At 39.3% G+C, this 21,592-nt stretch overlaps 1 protein-coding gene across 2 annotated transcripts in view; it reads left to right on the forward strand.

Moving 5' to 3' along the window:
* The window catches only part of IMPG1 (interphotoreceptor matrix proteoglycan 1), a 376,955-nt gene that overhangs the window by 95,737 nt on the left and 259,626 nt on the right, over positions 1–21,592 (forward strand). For both annotated transcript variants that reach the window (XM_077487351.1, XM_077487352.1), the window contains exons 3-6: positions 939–1,105; positions 7,678–7,706; positions 18,552–18,622; positions 21,297–21,379. In XM_077487351.1, coding sequence (XP_077343477.1) covers positions 939–1,105; positions 7,678–7,706; positions 18,552–18,622; positions 21,297–21,379 — 350 coding nt within the window. The remainder of the gene's footprint in view (positions 1–938; positions 1,106–7,677; positions 7,707–18,551; positions 18,623–21,296; positions 21,380–21,592) is intronic.

The raw sequence follows: 21,592 nt of genomic DNA on the forward strand, positions 1-21,592 counted from the left end.
CAATGCAGCACAGCTAATTCACTTCTGGATTGCATGATGGTATGCATGACTGCCTAAAAGGGTTGGTAAGTTGCATCAGAGGTCAAAGAAGCAAACCAGCCACGTGAGACACAAGTCTCTGTATTTATGTTAGCGGTAAATGATGTCAATGACAAAACCGCATGCTACTAAAACATTTATTCATTTTGATTTAGTTATTCATCCATGGCAATATACTGCATAAATAAATCAAATGTGCTAAGTTACAGAAAATACAATAAAATAAAAATAGAGGGTAGAATTTGGAGCAGGATAGGCTAAAAGTTTAGCTCATTGTAGGATGTTTTTTTTAGCAGTAAAATCCATGACCCATTTTTAGAGAGGCAACATCAACCAAATGTTTTTGACAGTTATAAACGGAAAAGTCTATGCACCGCCATTTTAATAGGTCACTCCTGGCTAAAGGATTCATGTAACTTAAAACATGGATGCAGTTACATTGGACTGCACTGATGATTCCCATGCTTTCCCTGTTCAATCCATTGAATTCTACCAGTGCCATAGGACTTATTAGAGAATGCTGTGAATTTTCTGGTTTATTCCTTTTTACACAGAATGAAACAATGTTTTTGTAGGTTAGAGCTTTCATGTTTTCGGATGCATTATGTATTTGTATCTAAATTATAATAACAAACTAACATTCTACAGCTACATTTCAGATTATACAACAAGCTGTTTCAAAATGCTAGCAATAAACAATACATTAAATCACAACACGTGGCCAAACAAGTACTTTAGAAAATTGTAAAACTACAAAATTAGCAGCATAAATGTACTTCAAATGAATGATTAAGATAATATATAAAATGAACATTGACAATACATGCATTTCCAGAAAAGGCACAGTCAAACAAAATGTAAAATTCTCTCTTTGCAATAAATATATTTTCCAATTACAGTCTGTCAAGAAGCAGTATGGGAAGCATTCCGAATCTTTATGGATCGAATACCTCAGACCACAGAATACCAGAACTGGGTCGATGCATGTCAGCAGGAAACATTTTGTATATTTGAAATCGGGAAAAATTTCAGTAGCTCTCAAGAACATTTGGATATTGTTCAGCAGGTGAGAATTTGACACACAATAAGGAATTATGTGAAGCTTTATGTACGTTTTGAATGATCCATCTATTATTACTATATTGTAATATTGCCATTGTTATCCATATTTGATATATATATAGCTATGCACGGATATAGCATGACTGATTTGTGTTCTTATTTACCACTATTTAATATATGTAGGTTACTTAACATCTCTTAAAAAGGGGCAATTATTCTTCATGTTTAACAAAAATATATATAATCTGTGCAAAAAAATATGTTTTGTTGGTGATGCTTAAAAAAATACCCAAGGGCAGAACTCCAGCCAAAACATTTATTTCGATTTGAAAAGATTGGAGCGTGATATAATTAATGTCAGGTTCTCTCCACGACCTCGGTGAGATTTGTGTGCCAGATTGTAACTGCTGTCTGTGATCCCATAAAGGAGAATTTTCATTCCCTCCTATCCAGATGAATATGTGTAACCTGGACAGGAAGTGACTGAAATTCTCCCTAATATAGTTTTTATAGCATTTTTATAGTAATATATAGTTTTCAATGCTGCTTTTGTCCCAGGAGGGGTGATTTCCACTCACTTCCTGTTCTGTTTGATGTATTTTAATTAAATAGGAACCAGGAAGATGTTTCCTTTTTTTCCTGTTCTGTCTGGCACCTGTCCAATAGACAAATGGGGAAGCTGAATCAAGCAGTTGATATAGGTTCCTTTCATACTATTTGCAAATGTATTTAACCACTTAAGCCCCTGACCATTTTGCTGGCTTAAGACCAGACCACTTTTTGCAATTCGGCACTGCAGCTTTTTAACTGACAATTGCGTGGTTGTGCGACGTGGCTCCCAAACAAAATTGACGTCATTTTTTCCTCACAAATAGAGCTTTCTTTTGGTGGTATTTGATCACCCCTGCTTTTTTTTATTTTTTGCGCTATAAACAAAAATAGAGTGAGGATTTTGAAAAAAACACATTATTTTTTACTTTTTGTTATAATAAATATCTCCCAAAAATATATAAAACAAAAAAAATTTCCCTCAGTTTAGGCCGATATGTATTCTTCTACATATTTTTGGTAAACAAATCGCAATAAGCAATTATTGATTGGTTCGCGCAAAAGTTATAGCATTTACAAAATAGGGGATAGTTTTATGGCATTTTTGTTAACATTTTTTTTTTTAAATGACACTGGCAGTGAAGGGGTTAACCAGTGGGTGGCAGTGTAGCGGTTAAGTGTTCCTAGGGGTGTGCCTAGCATCACTTGTTGCTAGGCAGAACGGGGAGATGCTGTTTACAACGGCATCTCCTCGTTCGGCCACCCCATGAGACGATTGCGGGTATGCTTGCGGCGATTGAGTCTGTGGGACCCGCAACCGGACTCACGGGGTCCCGACCGACACGTGAGCATGCTGCCGGCGGCGCGCTCGCACTGGCAGGGCGGCATTTAAAACTGGATGTACCTGTATGCCAGTATGCCTGCCCGTGCCATTCTGCCGATGTACATCAGCGTGCGCCAGTTGGGAAGTGGTTAAACATTTTTTTTATTAAGTATGTTTACATATAGGCAGCAATATCATATATGTCAAGCCACACTAGTTTTGCTATATTGAATAATGCATACCAAACACAACACACTGTGGGTACATCCAGAAAAATGACAGAGCCAGTTTGTACTGTCAGATGAAAATATTACTAATGCCCACATAACATAACTGTGCTTGTGTATGAGAAGCATTAAACACTGGCCTCCCAGAACAAAGATAAAACACCTAAAGAGACCCTGTTTTCAGACCATTTATTTAAAAAAAAAAACTTCCTATAAGATTATTCTTATTCCTATAAAATTATATTTCACATATTTCATTTGTATTATCTACCTGAAAAGGTGCCCCTTGTGTACACCTCCAAAGACTAATCCTTTGCACCCCATCTTGGATGTGATGTTAACAGCCTCAGTAAACTCAAAATCTGTCACTCTAGAGTATTTCTCTTCACTCCTCCCCTTACAGCTTTATAAAATTTTAGATAGGGAGGTAAAGGAAGGGGTGGAGGAGCTTGGCCAGCCCTGAAAGTAATTAAACAATTCTAGAGGAAGTGGCTATGATGTGCACAGAGGGAGGAATTTTTTCAAGTGAATAATAAAAAAGATATGAAAAATAAATGCTCTAAAAATAGGCATTTAAATGCCAAATTCATCTTTAAAAAATAAATAAATAAATAAAAAGATAAGTGCACATTAGGGATGAGCCGAACACCCCCCGGTTCGGTTCGTACCAGAACTTTCGAACGGACCCCACGTTCGTTACGAACGTTAGAACCCCATTGAAGTCTATGGGACTCGAACGTTCGAAATGGAAAGTGCTAATTTTAACGGCTAATATGCAAGATACTGTCCTAAAAAGGGTTTGGGGACCTGCCTCCTGCCCCAGGGGACATGGGTCAATGCCTAAAATGTTTTTAAAAATGGCCGTTTTGGCGGGAGCACTGATTTTACTGACAATGAAAGTGAAAAAAAAAAGTGAAATATTCCTTTAAATATGGTGCCTGGGGGGTGTCTGTAGTATGCCTGTGAAGTGCCACGTGTTTCCCGTGTTTAGAACAGTCCCTGCACAAAATGACATTAAACGGAAATAACACCATTTAAAACTGCTTGCGGTTTTAATGTTATATCTGGTTCCTGCAATATGGTTGAAAATCATTCAGAAAAATGGCATGGGTAGCCCTCCCTGCCCATTACCAGCCTATTTGGGTCTTGTACGCATATTAAGGGGAACCCTGTACCCATATTAAAAAAAGGAAATGCGTGTGGCCCCCAGGCCCTATATACTCAGAACAGCAGTATACAGGCAAGACAGGGACTGTGTAGGTTTGTTGTGTTAAGTTGAATCTGTTTGTAATTTTCAACTGGTACATTTTTAAAGTGTAGCTCCAGTCAAAAAAACTATTTTTAAGCTTTTTGGAAAACATAGGGAAGGGTTATCACCCATGTATAATTTGTTTTGTCGTCCATCTTTTTTCATCTCACTTGCTGCTGTCTCCTTGCGTTTGCAAGTAGGAGATGTTTGTAAGTTGGATGTTTGAAAGTAGGGGCCTGCCCTATATGCTCTGCAGAAATGGCGGAACAAGGTGTTGGTTTTGCCACAACATTGTAAGCCCTCAAAGTGACTCTTGGTGGGCGCTGGAGCGCCCTGCTGTGAACGATTATATCAAGAATTGTAATTACATGCCATTGTTGAACAGTGGTAGAAAAATTGACCTTTGGTGGTTGTGGTGCTGGTGCCACAACACTATAAGTCCTCACCGTTACTCTGGGTGGGCACAGGAAGGGGCCCTCCTGTGAAATATTATATCAAGAATTGTAATTACATGTCCCTGTTAAACAGGGGCAGAAAAATTTGGCCTTAGGCACTGCTGCTGGTGCCACCACACTGCAACCTCTTCCATATACTCTAGTTTTTTTGCTGGAATTAGCCCTGCTGCAAAGCATTGCATCAAAAATTGTACTTAAACGCCCCTGTTAAACAGGGGCAGAAAAATTGGGTCTTAGGCTGAGGTGAATATCGCGTTGTATACTGCGGTCAGGGCACGCAGACAATAACCAGAAAACAGCAGAGATAAAGGGGTATATACAGATGTATACTGTGCTGTGCTGGAGGCACACACAACTTCCAATAACTCCTGCAGATGGCAAGTGGGCTCAAATAGAGAAGAGCTATGTAGGTGGATTATAGCGGTACACTACTGACTGCAAGCTCTATTATTAAAGATAGATCACTAGCTATATAGGTGAGGTGAATATAGTGGTGTATACTGCGGTCAGGGCACAGACAATAACCACTACACAAGAGCAAGATAGGAAATCAGCCAAAAACGATCGGTGTGTACTGTGTTGAAGGTACACAGAACACCCACTGCTTCAGATGCCAAAACACTACACGAGGCCGCCTCAATGGCGGCCTTATATAGTGTGGGGCGTGCACTACACAGCCTGAGCTATGATTGGCCACAGGCATCCTGCCTGTGGCCAATCATGGCTCTCCTCGCTGCTGGCGCTGCGATTGGCCAAGCATGCGGGGGGCACAGTGCATGCTTGGCCAATCATGAGCCAGCAATGCACTGCGCCATCGCAGTGCATTGTGGGCCGTGAGCGCCACACGAATTTTGACGCGAACGGACCAAGAGTTCGGATTTCGCCGAACGGACGAACAGCCAATGTTCGAGTCGAACGTACGTTCGACTCGAACACGAAGCTCATCCCTAGTGCACATGTTTTTGCAGTTAAAAGGGTCCTGCAGACACTCAGTGTAGTGGTCTGGCTGTATCACTTATACATGCAGACAGTTAATGAAGTGCAGGAAGAGTCAATGAACTACATGGGCGCTCATCAGCACTTTCGTAGTTTATTGAAAACTACAAGCCATCTGTAGAGATGGAAGATGGGAATTGTAGTTTATTTATTCAAAGATTACTGTGAATGAATGGCACAGCTATGCCCTGCACAGCTATGCTATTTTTAACATGTTATAGTGAATGCAGGGAGAGGAACCCCTGTCTGCTGTCTTGGGGGAAGTGGGGGGGGGGGGTGTAAGTTGGCTGCTGCACAGTAGCATGTTAAATTTTATACCCCAAATACAGGTGTGACATGTAACATTTTACAAAAGGTGAGCTTAATTTTTAACTCTTACCTGCATTAACTTAGGTCGGTTACGGGAAAAAAAAGTAATATCATTTTTTTATTGAAAACATGGCATTTTTTGACTAATGAGTAATGTATACACTGTTTTATATTATCCAGTGCTAAGGGTAACTACAGTCGCCATCAATTTTTAATGCTAATACTGAACAGCAAATTGTTGAAAAATATCAATCCCCTTCAGTTTCAATGAGGAATATTCCACTATTACATATTTATACATGAGTGTTATTACTAAAGCTCTTATCTATAACATGTAGTTTTCATTGAGTGGCTTTCTAATTAGTTTGAAAATATATATATATATATATACTCTCAAAAAGAGAGTAACACACTTTTGCAATCACATATTTTTAATAGATATAATTGGAACTGATATTTAAATCGCTTTCAATGTAATACTTATAATTAATGTATAATATGTTTATGGATATTTCAGATTTGTGTAGTAATACTTATAATTAATGTATAATATGTTTATGGATATTCCAGATTTGTGTAGATACTGGTGGTTTTGTGCCAACAACTGATTCTTATTTCTCCAAAAGGAGCTTTTTTTCTACAGATCTTTGCTTCTGCCTGATCCTACAAGGCCATATTAGTGATGATAATTAAAAATATCAAGAGATTATGATTTTGCTTGCCAGTAAGCAATAAAACTGATGTATCAATTGTGGATGTAAATAGCCTTTCAAAAAATAGTGTAGCATAGTGACTTATTTAATCAATAAAATGCACACCTGCCTTCTTTTTATCAGTCACATACTATTTATATAAGACATTTTTTTTTTTTTTGCTGAACAAAAGCTAATCAGACTTATGCATGATCCTGCATAATGGTGCTTACATGCAAACAAGGCAAGTTCTTGAATCCCAGCAGAAAAATGCTGACCATTTTATAGCTTTATAATATTATTTTAGTGCACTGCCACATTAGTCTTTCTAATCAGCAATAATATTGTAATGCATTTGCACATTATAAACAGCCAAAACTCAATCATTTAAAATCCCTTTAACCTCTTGCCGACCAGCCGCCGCAGTCACATGGCATGATCACTACACAGAGAGCCTGAACGGGGATCTGTCAATGTAAACAAACAGGGAGTAGAGAGAGATTGTCTGTTCCTAGTGATCACCAACAGCGATCTCTCTGTACTCCCTGTCAGTACACTGCCCCCACAGTTAGAAACACCTCCCTAGGAAGAACTTAATCCCTTAATCGCCCCCTAGTGTTAACCCTTTCCCTGCCAGTGCCATTTATGCAGTGATCAGTGGCTATTTTTTGCTCTGATCGCTGTAATAGTGTCACCAGTCCCAAAAAAGTGTCAAAAGTGTACGCTCTGTCTGCTGCAATGTCACAGGTAAAAATCACCGATCACCGCCATTACTAGTAAAAATAAATGAATAATAAAAATGCCATAACTATATCCCCTATTTTGTAGACGTGATAACTTGCGTAAACCAATTAATATACGCTTATTGCGATTTTTTTTTAACAAAAATATGTAGAAGAAAACATCTTATAGCAAAAAGTGAAAAATATTGTTTGTTTTTTTTCAAAATTGTCAGTCATTTTTTGCTTATAGAGCAAAAAATAAAAATTGCAGAGGTGATCAAATACCATCAAAAGAAAGCTCTATTTGTAGGAAATAAAGGACATCAATTTTGTTTCTGTACAGTGTTGCATGACCGCACAATTGTCAGTTAAAACAAAGCAGTGCCGTGATGCAAAAAATGCCCTGGTCATTAAGAGGGTAAATTCTTCCAGGGCTGAAGGGGTTAAATGATTAACAAGATAACATTCATATATTCACATGCTCGGCTAACATTTTTTTGTTGTAAGAATTAAAAAATAATGAATTATAACAAAAGTATTTCTATCTTTAATAGAGAATAAAAGAAAAGAAAGTCACTGAAAAGTAAGTATCTTTGTATGGGGGCCCGTGGTGGTCCTACACTCTTCTTACTTTGCACCCAACCAGCCTAGGATAACTGACCTCCTCTTCCCCCCCCCCCCCCGACCTGGCAGAACCTCTTTTCAACCTCTTTTCTACCTATTCTGCACCTCCCTTTCCTTTCCTTCTCATCTCTTGTGTCCCTTCTTTGCCATCTGTCCCTCCTTTTTTTTATTATTATTTTATTTTCTAATTTTTGTTTTTTGCTTGCTCATATGACCCCAATCCAAGTTTTGTTTTTCTGAAAATTTTGTGGACTACTCCACACCTCAACCCCTGAGCAATTTAGCTCAGTCACCTTAAGTTGACCCCGACCTTGGCCGGAGGGTTGTTGATGTTCGACAGTTCTTTTTACTAAATACCTTTCCATGTTATGCTTACTGCTTATATCCCCTGCGCCGGATCATTACAGTTATTCTTACTTCTCCTATGTTTCAATAAAAAAATTGTACCAGAAAAGTAAGTATCTTTAACAAATAGCACAATAGAGTATGAGCAATTTAGAGAGTGATGTGATTTGTAAAGCTTGGTAATTTCATTATAACTGTAAAAGATATCAGACTGATTCGATGCATTTCCACTGGAGCTGTGGAATAGATATAAATGTACCATTTTTACATCACTTGCATAAACTATAGCTTTATTTTAATTATTATCCAATAAATGTCAGTATTAATTTGTATTTAAGTTATAATAAAAGTATAGTAAATGCAATTAATAAATTAGCAGTCTCTTAAAGTAAAAGGGAGATTTTTATGCTGGTCATGAACACCAGAAGTGTTATGTAGTAAAAGGTTGTTTTCAAAGCTTTAAAGCAGTCTTACATAATGGCTAAAGCCGGCCATAAACGGTCTGATTATTTTTCCTGTGAGTCAGTGTTGCTGGGGGAATCCCTCTCATTGGGTTATTGTGTTGTATGAGAAAAAAGAATTCCCAGTGATTATTGGTAGAGGATATAGCTCAAGGTATTAAGTACGTGAAAAACCTGACAGGCTGGTTTTACCTAAGTTGATCAATGCATACATGGGTCGAATCACAAACCATCTATGTCCAGCTTAACACTTTCCAGGCTCTGGCAGCCTGAACTGACTGGTCCCATCTGTTAGGGTTTGCAGCTTTGTCTGTTTCTCTCTCTAAGTGCTGCATAGAGTGGGAGTGGGTTAAGACATCCATCCTTACTTCCGGTGTGGTTAGGTACCATGGCAGGAAGCAAGGCAAAAAAATGCTTTAGGAAGGGCTTAGACAGTACAAACAGATCATAATAAGTCAAATTACGATAAATTCAGTGAACTTGCTGACTTCAATTCAGTTGAAAAGATTTCTAGACAATATTATTAGCGTACTGATTGATTTCAAGTGCTGCCTGTTAAATGTCACATGTCTCCTGTCTGTTTCTCGAAACAGTGGTGTAGTGGTTAGTACTTCCACCTGGCAGCAAAAGAGTCGCTGGCTCAAATACCGACCATGACACTAGCTGTCTGGAGTTTCCACGTTCTCCCTGTGCCTGCGTGGGTTTCCTCTGGGTACTCTGGTTTCCTTCCACACTCCAAAGGCATGCTGTTAGGTTAATTGGATCCTGTCTAAATTGGCCCGTGAATGTATAAATATTAATTAGGGATCTTAGATTGTAAGCTCCTTGAGGGGTAGGGACTGATGTGAATATACAATGTATATGCAAAGCGCTGCGTAAATTGACAGTGCTATGTAAATAAATAAACATATATATTCATACAGTATTTCACAATATTTTATTATGTCTTTTCATGTGACAACACTGAAGAAATTACACTTTGCTACAATGTAAAGTAGTGAGTGTACAGCTTGTATAACAGTGTAAATTTGCTGTCCCCTCAAAATAACTCACACACAACCATTAATGTCTAAACCACTGGCAACTAAGTGGAAATGTCCAAATTGGGCCCAATTAGCTATTCTCCTTCCCTACTGTTATGTGACTCATTAATGTTACAAAGTCTCAGGTGTGAATGGGAAGCAGATGTATTAACTTTGGCTTTATCACTCTCACTCTCTCATACTGGTCACTGGTAGTTCAACATGGCACCTCATGGCAAAGAACTCTCTGAGGATCTGAAAAAAGAATTGTTGCTCTACATAAAGATGGCCTAGGGTATAGGAAGACTGCCAAGAACCTGAAACTGAGCTGCAGCACAGTGGCCAAGACCATACAGCGTTTTAACGGGGCAGGTTCCATTCAACTCACCCAACAGGCCTCGCCATGGTCAACCAAATAAGTTCATTGCACGTGCTCAGCGTCATATCCAGAGGTTGTCTTTGGGAAATAGATGTATGAGTGCTGCCAGCATTGCTGAGGTTGAAGGGGTGAGAGGGTCAGCTTGTCAGTGCTCAGACCATACACTGCACACTGCATCAAGTTGGTCTGCATGGCTGTCATCCCAAAAGGAAGCCTCTTCTAAAGATGATGCACAAGAAAGCCTGCAAACTGTTTGCTGAAGATAAGCAGACTAAGGAGATGGATTGCCAAAACCATGATCTCTGGTCTGATGATTCAGATGGTGTCAAGCATGTGTAGCGGCAACCAGGTGAGGAGTACAAATACAAGTGTGTCTTGCCTACAGTCAAGCATGGTGGTGGAAAGTCATGGTCTGGAGCTGCATGAGTGCTTCCGGCATTGGGGAGCTACAGTTTACTGAGGGAACCATGAATGCCAACATGTACTGTGACATACTGAAGCAGAACTTGATCCCCTCCTTCAGAGACTGGGCCACAGGGCAGTATTCCAATATGATAATGACCCCAAACACACCTCCAAGATGACCACTGCCTTGCTAAAGAAGCTGAGGGTAAAGGTGATGGATAGCCAAGCATGTCTCCAGACCTAAACCCTATTAAGCATCCGTGGGGCATCCTCAAACCCAAGATGGAGGAGTGCAAGGTCTCTAACATCCACCAGCTCCATGATGTCGTCATGGAGGAGTGGAAGAGGACTCCAGTGACATCCTGTGGAGCTTTGGTGAACTCCATGCCCAAGAGGGTTTAGGCAGTGCTGGAAAATAATGTTGGCCACACAAAATATTGACACTTTGGGCCCAATTTGGAGATTATTTACTTAGGGATGTACTCAGTTTGTTGCCAGCGGTTTAGACATTAACGGCTGTGTGTTGAGTTATTTTAAGTTATACAAGTTGTACTCTCACTACTTTACAGTGTAAAGTGTTGTCACATGAAAAGATAAAATAAAATATTTACAAAAATGTGAGGGGTGCACTCACTTTTGTGAGATACTATATATATATATATATATATATATATATATATATATATATATATATATGTGTGTATATATATATATATATATATACATTTTGAAAGTTCTGTTCTTGTCATTTTGAAAGTTTATAGATAAATAGTTGTTTTATATCTACTTATTGTAGAACTACCTTTTAATAAATTAAAAAGCTTTCCCAAAACTATGGGTTAGGTAAAGTTACAGTACAGCAAATGAGGCTTGTTTTGAGGCTCCCTTTGTTGGATTAAAACCTTAAAGTGAGCTATGTATAAAATATGAGCATAGCTGAAAGCTGAACTATCTGACCATGTGAAAACGAGACTAGGGTTTAGTTTACTGGATGGAAAGAAGACAAGACATTATCAAATCGAATATTTAATCTCTAAAAAAATATTTGTTTCCATTGTATTTTGATTCCAGACCAAAAAAAAAAGAATAAAATGCTAAAAAAAAACTCTTTACATTGTCTTTACCACCCTTTGACCTTCGGGTGGTTTTCCAATCAGTTTTTCAATGTGCTCCCAGAGGGGTACGGGATCAGGCGAAGCATTGAAACTGATGCAGGCAAGGTTAAGCAAAGTTTTGGAGAAAACGAATGGGCACCAAACTATTTAATTTAAGAAACACTTTTTCCCTGAAACTTAAGAAGACCTTGACAAGAAACTCCTTTAAGCATCCATGTAAACAAGGCCTTAAACCAAACTGTATGTATTCCTTTAAGGGCAAAGTAAGACATTTTCTTGATATTGTAAAGTGAGCAATATAATTGTCTCACCAGGATGAGAAGCTTAAAGTATAAGGTTTTGTTTGCTGCACAGTGCGTTACATGCATGTACAATTGGAGCAGTATGAACATGTAAAATAGTTCAGGGTGAGCAGCTCTTCATCAATGTAAGGATGCTACCCACTTGAAGAGCCATTAAAGGTAGTCCTTTAAATGTATTTTAATTCCCAGGAGGTTTGCGTGGCTTCTCTATCATGTGACCGCTGCAATTGTCTTTCACAATGAGCATATGACTGGGAGCCTGTCCTGCTGGGTTTCGATTAGAAGTCGTGACTGAGAGCTGTTGGTGACAGCTGAATCAGTGTGGTGGGAATACACAGTGAACACGTTCTAAACACACAATCTCAGACCATTGTGGACGCATATGTGCAGTGACTGGATATTAAAGCCACCGCACCACCATTCCTGCCACTATGGCAAGAGGTTAAAGAAAAACATTCAAACCATGTAATTAAAAGATGATTGCTGTAAACACTACTGGTAGTGTTATATTCTTCATCCACTATCCAAAATATTCCTTTCCACGTCAAAGGAAAAAGGGACACATATCAGAATTCTGTATCCCTTATGAGTGCAATACTTGGTTTCTCAATAAAAAGGCTCAATGTCTGGACAATCTGTCACCAGGCAGTATGCCTAGGGAGATGCAAATACCAACCATCATAAAGTTGTTGCTTGTATAGGAACATCAAAGGATCAGTTGGCCTTGTAGTTGTGATGTGAGAAGCGCAATGTCTTTTATGGAACTTGAGACTTTGTTTAGCCACCTGACAAGTTGCGTCCAGTTCTGCACTATGGAACTGTTCTAATCGGAGCAACACAAGTTGCTCCGATTTAGAAAAAGGTTCCTGTACGAATTTGGGGGCAACTTGAGGAGACTTGCATTGACTTCTATAGAGAAGTCGTTTTGCAAGTCGCCGCAGCGGTCGTGTCCAGGGCATCTCAGGTAGTCGCGCTGCAAGTCGTGCTGCCTCAGTGTGAACCGACACTAAAGGTTAGAAGCACAATGTTATGCACTGCCCATAGTGTACTGTCCATAGTGTTTTCTTGAGGAAATTTCCTTTTACTGGTAAACAGATGGGTTCAGTCAGCGCAAAACCAAAATAACAATCCTATCGTAAGCAGCTGAACACTCAAGGGCAATATATAGAAATCCTTGAATAAGCACATAAAATAGAAAATAGTGCAGCACTAAAAACAAAAAAACATAACACTAAAAATACATTATGTTAATATCTGACAAAAAAAAACAATTAAATAGTCCCAGTTCATATAGTATGAGAGCCAAAGATGATGTAAAAGATAATCTCCTATGTATGGAAACACATACAATGAGGAGGCGGCACCCGGATGCTAATCATGCCTCTCAGGCGTGATTAGCATCATTATGGAAATGTACAATATGGCGGTTATGGCAATGTACGATATGGGGGTTGGGCTCCGGATGCTAATTACACAAGGTGGTACATATTAAAGGACGTTGACTCACAAGCCTCCATAATCGCTGAGGAAGTGCCGCCCACAAGGATGATATGCGTGCAGGAGGACTCCGTGACATTATTAGAGCCACCTTCCTAGTCTCGATGAGAAGTTTGACACACGTTATGCATCCTAGCACTGGGGATACAGTGCTTTGTTTGTGAGTAACATCTTTTTACCTTAATAAAATTTTCTTTTAGTTAAAACAGAGAGCACTGTGTGCATTTTATTGATTTTACATGACTACCCTCAACTGTGATCACTAGGGATGAGACGAACACCCCCCTGATCAGTTCGCATCCAGAACATGCGAACAGGCAAAAATGTAATTTTTATAATCTAATTTTAAAGGTTAATATGCAAGTTATTGTCATAAAAAGTGTTTGGGGACCCAGGTCCTGCCCCAGGGCACATGTATCAATGCAAAAAAAAGTTTTAAAACGAGACGTTTTTTCGGGAGCAGTGATTTTAATAATGCTTAAAGTGAAACAATAAAAGTGAAATATTCCTTTAAATTTCGCACCTGGGGGTGTCTATAGTATGCCTGTAAAGTAGTGCATGTTTCCCGTGTTTATTACAGTCTGAGAGCAAAATGACGTTTCTAAAGGAAAAAAAAGTAATTTATAGTACTAGCGCTAGTGACGGCTGTTAATGAATTGTCGGTCCTGACAATTCACATAAAACTCATTGAAAGTCATTGAAAAATAAAATGCGTGGGGGTCCCCCAAAATTCCATTACCAGGCCCTTCAGGTCTGGTATGGATATTCAGGGGAACTCCGTGTCAAAATAAAAAAATGGCATGGGGTTCCCCCCAAAAATCGATACCAGACCCTTATCCGAGCATGCAACCTGGTAGGCCACAGGAAGGGGGGGTGAGAGAGTGCCCCCCCTCCTGGACCACATGCCCTCAACATGGGGAGGATGTCCCCCAGATCCCAGCCCCCCTAACGGGTAACGGGTACCCCGACCATTTCACAAAAAGAAAGTGTCAAAATGGTAAAAAAAAAAACAACACACACCGTGGGAGAAGTCCTTTATTAAAATAAAAAAAATAAAAATAAAAAAAGAGATTCCAGCGATGTAATCCAATAAATCCATGCTCCTACTCCAGCGAGGTAATCCAATTCTCGATCTCCAGCGATGGATGATCTCCAGCGAGGAACGTGCACAGGATCTTGCCTCCACCGGAGGTACTCAGCCAATGACGCAGTGCCAGCTTGACACTTCTTAAGTAGCTGAGGGCGGGACCACCCGTCACATGACCCCACCCCCTTCTGACAAAGGGAAACGCTGGGGTTTGTCAGTGACGTGTGCATGTGACCCCACCCCCTCTGATGCAACGCAGGATTCCCACTGCATCAGAGGTGGACAGGGTCTCCCGCACATGTCACTGGGAAACCCCTGCGTTTCCCCTTGTCAGAGGGGGGACGGGGTCACGTGACGGCTGGACCCACCCTCAGCTATTTAAGAAGTGTCAAGCTGGCGCCGCATCATTGGCTAGGTGCCTCCGGTGGAGGCAGGATCCTGTGCGCGTTCCTCACTGGAGTCGCTGGAGATCATCCATCGCTGGACATAGAGAATTGGATTACATCGCTTTTGTTTTGCAATGACTTTCAATGACTTTTATGTGAATTGTCGGGACCAACAATTCATTAATACCCGGCACTAACGCTAGTACTATAAATTTATTTTTTTCCTTTAGAAATGTCATTTTGCTCTCGGACTGTTATAAACATGGGAAACATGCGCTACTTTACAGGCCTACTATAGACATGCCCCAGGTACGAAATTTAACCACTTGCAGACCGGACCAATTTGCTGGTCAAAGACCAGACCCCTTTTTGCGATTTGGCACTGCGTCGCTTTAAATGACAATTGCGCGGTCGTGGCTCCCAAACAAAATTGACGTCCTTTTTTTCCCACAATTAGAGCTTTCTTTTGGTGGTATTTGATCACCCCTGCGGTTTTTATTTTTTGCGCTATAACCAAAAATAGAGCGACAATTTTGAAAAAAACGCATTATTTTTTACTTTTTGTTATAATAAATATGCCCCAAAAATATATAAAAAAACATTTTTTTCCCTCAGTTTAGGCCGATACGTATTTTTCTACATATTTTTGGTAAAAAAAATCGCAATAAGCGATTATTGATTGGTTTGCGCAAAAGTTATAGCGTTTACAAAATAGGGATAGTTTTATAGCATTTTTATTAATAATTTTTTATTATTTTTTTTTTACTAGTAATGGCGGCGATCAGCGATCTTTATTGTGACTGCGACATTGTGGGGGACCCATCGGACATTTTTGACACATTTTTGGGACCATTGTCATTTATACAGTAATCACTGCTATATAAATGCAGTGATTCCTGTGTAAATGACACTGGCAGTGAAAGGGTTAACCAGTGGGTGGCAGTGTAGGGGTTAAGTGTTCCTAGGGGTGTGTTACTAACTGTGGGGGGGTTGGGCTTTCATTTAGTGAACACTGATCTCTGCTCCAATCACATGGTGCAGAGATCAGCGTCACTAGTTGCTAGGCAGAATGGAAAAATTTTGTTTACAAAGCATTTCCTCCATTCGGCCGCTCCGTGAGACGATCGCGGGGATGCCCGCGGCGATCGAGTCCGCGGGTCCCGCGGCCGGACTCACGGGGGTCCCGACCAGCGCGGGAGCTCGCCGCCGGCGGTGCGCTCCCGATGGCAGGGCGGCATTGAATATTGGACGTACCTGTACGCCAATATGCCTGCCCGTGCCATTCTGTCGACGTACATCGTCGTGCGCTGGTCGGGAAGTGGTTAAAGGAATATTTCACTTTTATTGTTTCACTTTAAGCATTATTAAAATCACTGCTCCCGAAAAAAACTTTAGTTTTTAAAAACTTTTTTTTGCATTGATACATGTCCCCTGGGGCAGGACTCGGGTTCCCAAACACTTTTTATGACAATACCTTGCATATTAACCTTTAAAATTAGCACTTTAGATTTCTCCCATAGACTTTTAAAGGGTGTTCTGCGGCTTTTCGAATTTGCCACGAACACCGCAAATTTTTCGATGTTCGTTGATTGGGCAAACAGCCAATGTTCTAGTCTAACTCATGTTCAACTCAAACAGATAACCCACCCCTACTGATCACTACTGAGGAGGTTACTCTTACCTTTTAGTGTCAGCTTTTATGTCATCTTTGGCTCTCATACTATATAAACTGAAACTATTTATATGGCTTTGATTTGTCAGCAATTACCCTAATGTAATTTTAGTGTTATTTTTTTGTTTTTAGCACTGAATTATTTTCTATTTTATGTCATTTCTTTTTACTCCCTGAATTAGTTATCATGGCTCTGCGCAGTCATAACACTGTATATGTATGTACTAACTGAAAATGGAAGTAAACCTCCTATTGATACAAATGTATACTGTCAAGTAACAGCGGTAGCTCTCACCAAAGGGAGCAATTTTCTAAAGAAGTGAATAAATACCTATTGTGAAAGAATACTACCACTGTCAGCATCAGGTTGAATAAGAAATGAAGTGGGCCTATGAGATACAACAGCAGTTTCGGTGTATACTGCGTTAGTAACCTATGTACTTTGTCCTTTTTTAATGCTACATCTGTAGCAAAAACTGGTAGCATAGATGCAGGCTGTTTCTACAGAACATACATTTAGTGCAGCTAGTATAAGTTTTATCAGATCAAAGTTTTGCTTTTGCCGTTGAGCTTAAAACCAAAATACAATCTCCTGATGTGATATGAGTGACATGTTTGGCACAGACCATTTAAAGTTGTATCTTTTAGGATTTGTATAGTCCATTACACATATATAATTTTTGCTTGAAAATTCCATAATTTTTGCTCTATGTTAGCATTGCTATAAACAGTCTCACATCTCATCACCATGCGCGCACACATATTTGAACTATAGAGTAAAAGAGGGGCATGTCAGACCAGTTCTGTTACAGACAGCTGCAGTCAATATGTACATTAACTTAAAGTGTTACTAAACCCACAACTGTAAAATCAGTCTGTATATGCAGTAAAGCATGCTTGTTATACTCACTGTGGAACCTAAGGGCTTAATCCTCTGCATTGTGTAAGAAAGGCTGTTCGATCCTGTCTCCTCTGATCATCTTCTTCTTCCACTGACTCCAATATATCTCCTGATATTTACAGAGCAGGGGGCCGGCTGCACATCCTCAGTTTGGTGTGTATTGTTAGAGAGAGTGCATGTGATCAGCACAGGGCCAATCAGCACTGTTTAGACAGACGCTCAGGGGTCCTGCATTCTCATAGAACAATCATGAAAGAATGAAAACTCCACCTACAAGCTTTAATCAGACATGCAAATAAGTCACAAGACTGCTGTAACTGCTGATGAAAAAGATATTCAGCAGTTTACATTTGCTAAAATAATTGTATTTCCATGCTCTGTGTACTGTGTAAGACCAGATATGGTGAATGCAGGGTTCTGGGTTTAGTAACACTTTAAATTATCAAATATTTGCAACTCTTTATCACACGCAAAACTGAAAAAAAAAACTCAACTTCTTCTACTTGTTGGCAAATTGTGATAAGTTGATACGTTAAGATATTAACTAACAAGAAGAGCCATTTTCAGCCCAGGTGTGAGATGAACCTCATATGACAAAGTCTAATGCTTCCAAACTTGCTTTAAAAAATTAGCTCATAAAATGTCTTCCCCTTTGTGCTCTCTTCTCTCACTTTGCATGGAGATCAATAGCACATATATTCTCCATTCACCTCGTGCTAAGGTGCTGGGTGTAATCCTGGACTCTGACCTCTCAATTTAGTCCTACATCCAATTACTATCAAAATCTTGCCACCTTCAATTCCATAACATTTACCAAAATGTTTCCCATGATGCCACCAAGTTAATAATTCACCCACTTGTTGCCTTTCAACTAATGCAACTCCTACCTCCTTGGGCTACATCTACACAGTCTATGCCCTATTCAGTCTATAATGAATGTTGCTGCCATCCAGCTTACATACCCACACACCCCTCAGTTCTTCCACATACAAAGTCATGCACAACTCTGCCCCAGGTACTTGACCAACCTCATCTAAAAGTATTACCTAAACTGCTCATTGCTCCTCCCAAGACCTACTACTCTCTAGCTTCCTTGTCACCTTCTCCTATGTTTCCTATGTTCGTGTCTAGGGTTCCGGTTCAGTGAGAGGAAATGCAATGTAAATGTTATGCATAAAATAGGTTATTACAAGATGTGTGGTTATTATAGGATTTTCTTTATTATTATCCAGGAAGGATGTGCTATCTACTGAAGAGACATCTACTCCAGTAATTTCTGCAGAACCTCTCATATTTACAACTGGTAAGCAGAAAAAAAATGCATCTTTTCAGTTATGTTATTTTTAAATAATAAAACTGATGTATAACAATAATAGTTAAAAGATTTCATAAGTAGAGTCTGTTCTGCACTTAACTTAGTTTAGCCATGTTAAACATGACAAATGTGATGTGCTGTTTTTTCGCATTACTATTGTAGTATTATGCCTGTTGTCTCTCTTCCACAGAGCTAAATCCATTTAGTAACTGACTCTTTGTACTGTCATAGTGACAGTCTAAAAAAAACCTAGGCTGTACATTAGTACATTAGCTGATTTATTAAAGAGCTAAGTGGAACCTGTGAATACTCTCTATATACCTGTAAAGGCATATACAACCATTACTGACCTGTTATCTATCATCTGTAGGAATAGGGACACCATTAGGCTTCATTCACATTTTCCTCAAGGAGAAAAATGTTTGTAGTAATTGTGCAGGTGAAACAAATTAATCAAAAAAGCAGCTGGCAGTCACACAACAGAACATTAATGTAAAAATAATAGAAACTAAAGATTGCAACGCTATCTTTCGTTGGTTGGTTAGAAAATGGTATGAAAAAAACTAAAATGAGATAAATATATAAAAAGAAATCCAAGATGGATAATTCCACTGACTGCTCTCTTTGTCTTTTACTCCCAGGTGAAATTCAAAAAGGGGAAAAACACCAACATAGCATAAATTCGTGATGGTTTATTGAATAACACAAATCCAACTGGACAATCGATAAAAAGTTACAAGATAAAGACAATCTGCAGATCACATAAGAACCAATGTGGTGAGACTAGGCATAGACTCCACCCTACTAGTTTAGTCATAACTGATGTCATCGGGGTAGTGATGTCAGTTATGACAAAACTAGTAGGGTGGAGTTTATGCCTAGTCTCACCACGCTAGTTCTTATGTGATCTGCAGATTGTTTTTATCTTGTAACTTTTTATCCATGTTCAATTGGATCTATGTTATTCAATAAATCATCATAGTTTTATGCTATGTTGGCGTTATCCTCCTTTTTGCATTTCACCTGGGATCGAAAGACAGAGAGAGCAGCCAATGAATTTGATATTCTTATCATCCTGTCTACATACAGAGGATGGATTCATTGTATGAACCCATGCTTTACTAGGCTCCTATAATGCAGAGTCTAGTTATCTGGTAAGGGCACAACCTTTCTGTTATAACGGTGAAAGGTACAATCCAGGTGTTTAATCGTTTGATATCTTTGAGACACGATTATTCATGGACTTCTTATCCCTCTTGGATTTCTTTTTGGACTGATCACTGTTATTCTTGGATTATTATAGATTGATTTCTTTATATATATTTATGTAATTTTTGTTTTTGTCATAACATTTTCCTCAAGGAATCAGCATCTTTGAACAGTCAGGATTTAAAAGTGTTTGCGTTAAGCTGCAGTCAGCAGCCGGCATAAATCAAAGACTGGCTTACAAATACTGCAGCTGTATCCATGTAACTCCACATCCAAGTGGTTACATGTGATTAGGGACAGGTGAGTAGACCTGAATGCAGACTGTCCCTAATCAGATGTAACAGCTGAGATGTGTGGCATCTGTTGGGCTGCACAGGCTGCTGGCCACAGATGAAAACAAGCACCTGGGGATTTGGGCCACACAAATGTTTCCTGGCAGTGTGTTTCCATTTGAATTAGGCCTACTAGTTTTCTAAGCCCCATGCAAACGTAGGACGTTTTCACACTGGGCAGTGAGAGCATCGGCGGTAAAGCGCCACTAGTTTTAACGGCGCTTTACTGTGGTTTTAGCGGCCAAAGAAGGGATTAATACCGCTCATGTAGCGCCGCTGCCGAATTGCTTTGCAGGCGCTTCGGCAGTGGTGCCCATTCATTTCAATGGTGTATACACCGCTCCTAAACTGCCCCGAAGATGCTGCTTGCAGGACTTTTTTTTAACGTCCCGAAAGTGCACCACTCCAGTGTGAAAGCACTCAGGCTTTCACACTGGTGTGACAGGAGAGGCGATTACAGGCACTTTTTTTCGTTTGAAAGTATCCTTATGGTGAAAGCTTAAGGCCATATTTCTCCAATTACATTCCCCCCCTTTTTAAAAGGGAGATCGCTTTGCATTTCTCTAGAAATACTAATCATATATAGGTTTGTAGTTCTGAAGATTCAATGTGTGTTTTTTTATTTTTTTATTTGGTTAAACTCAATAGGCACCTGTCTTTTTTTACATGACTAAAATGTAACTACTGAAAGCCTGGATAGCAAGATCTATACATAATTTGAATTGGTCTTCAATATTTATTTTGATTCGTTTTCATTGTATGCCTTTTTATGTTGGTGCTCATAGTAAATGCAAATAAGCATTTTTCTAGAAGTTGAAATTCTGAAAAGAAGTGAGCAAGTGCATAGTTATTTTACTCTAAATAAAAAACTAGCATCTTACATTGCATCTGCGAAGAAGAAAGATCCTAGCCAAAGATCATGAAACTGCTTGGGGACACATAGATACAAATAATTTGATATAAAGAATGGTGAGGTCACATAATTACAGAGCACAGAGCACAACGGAAACCTAAAAGACATTTTTAATATCGTTTTATTACATTTGTTAAAGTTGGCAGGAATGCAGCAAACAGGAGTGGACTAAGAGGATTTCAGAGCTTTGATTGCTTTTATTTTCCAGGCTTTCCTCGTTCAGTATCTCTTGTTACTTCAAATGATACACCCTACAATGAAATCGTCAATGACACAAAACCATTATCAGAGGTATGCTAGTGTTGATAAAGTATAAAAAATTCAATATTACAAAAACATCAGTTCATAATGTATAGTGGAAACTAACAAAATACTGTATGTTAAATGTTGTTATGATTCACAAGTGCAAGAAAAGAAGTCTTATGCCCCGTACACACGATCGGAAATTCCGCCAGCAAAAGTCCGATGTAAGCTTTTGTTCAGAAATTTCAACTGTGTGTATGC

The sequence above is a fragment of the Lithobates pipiens genome, unplaced genomic scaffold (assembly GCF_037356315.1).
Source record: "Lithobates pipiens isolate NorthernLeopardFrog02 unplaced genomic scaffold, aLitPip1_a1.2 Scaffold_18, whole genome shotgun sequence".
NCBI lineage: Eukaryota > Metazoa > Chordata > Amphibia > Anura > Ranidae > Lithobates > Lithobates pipiens.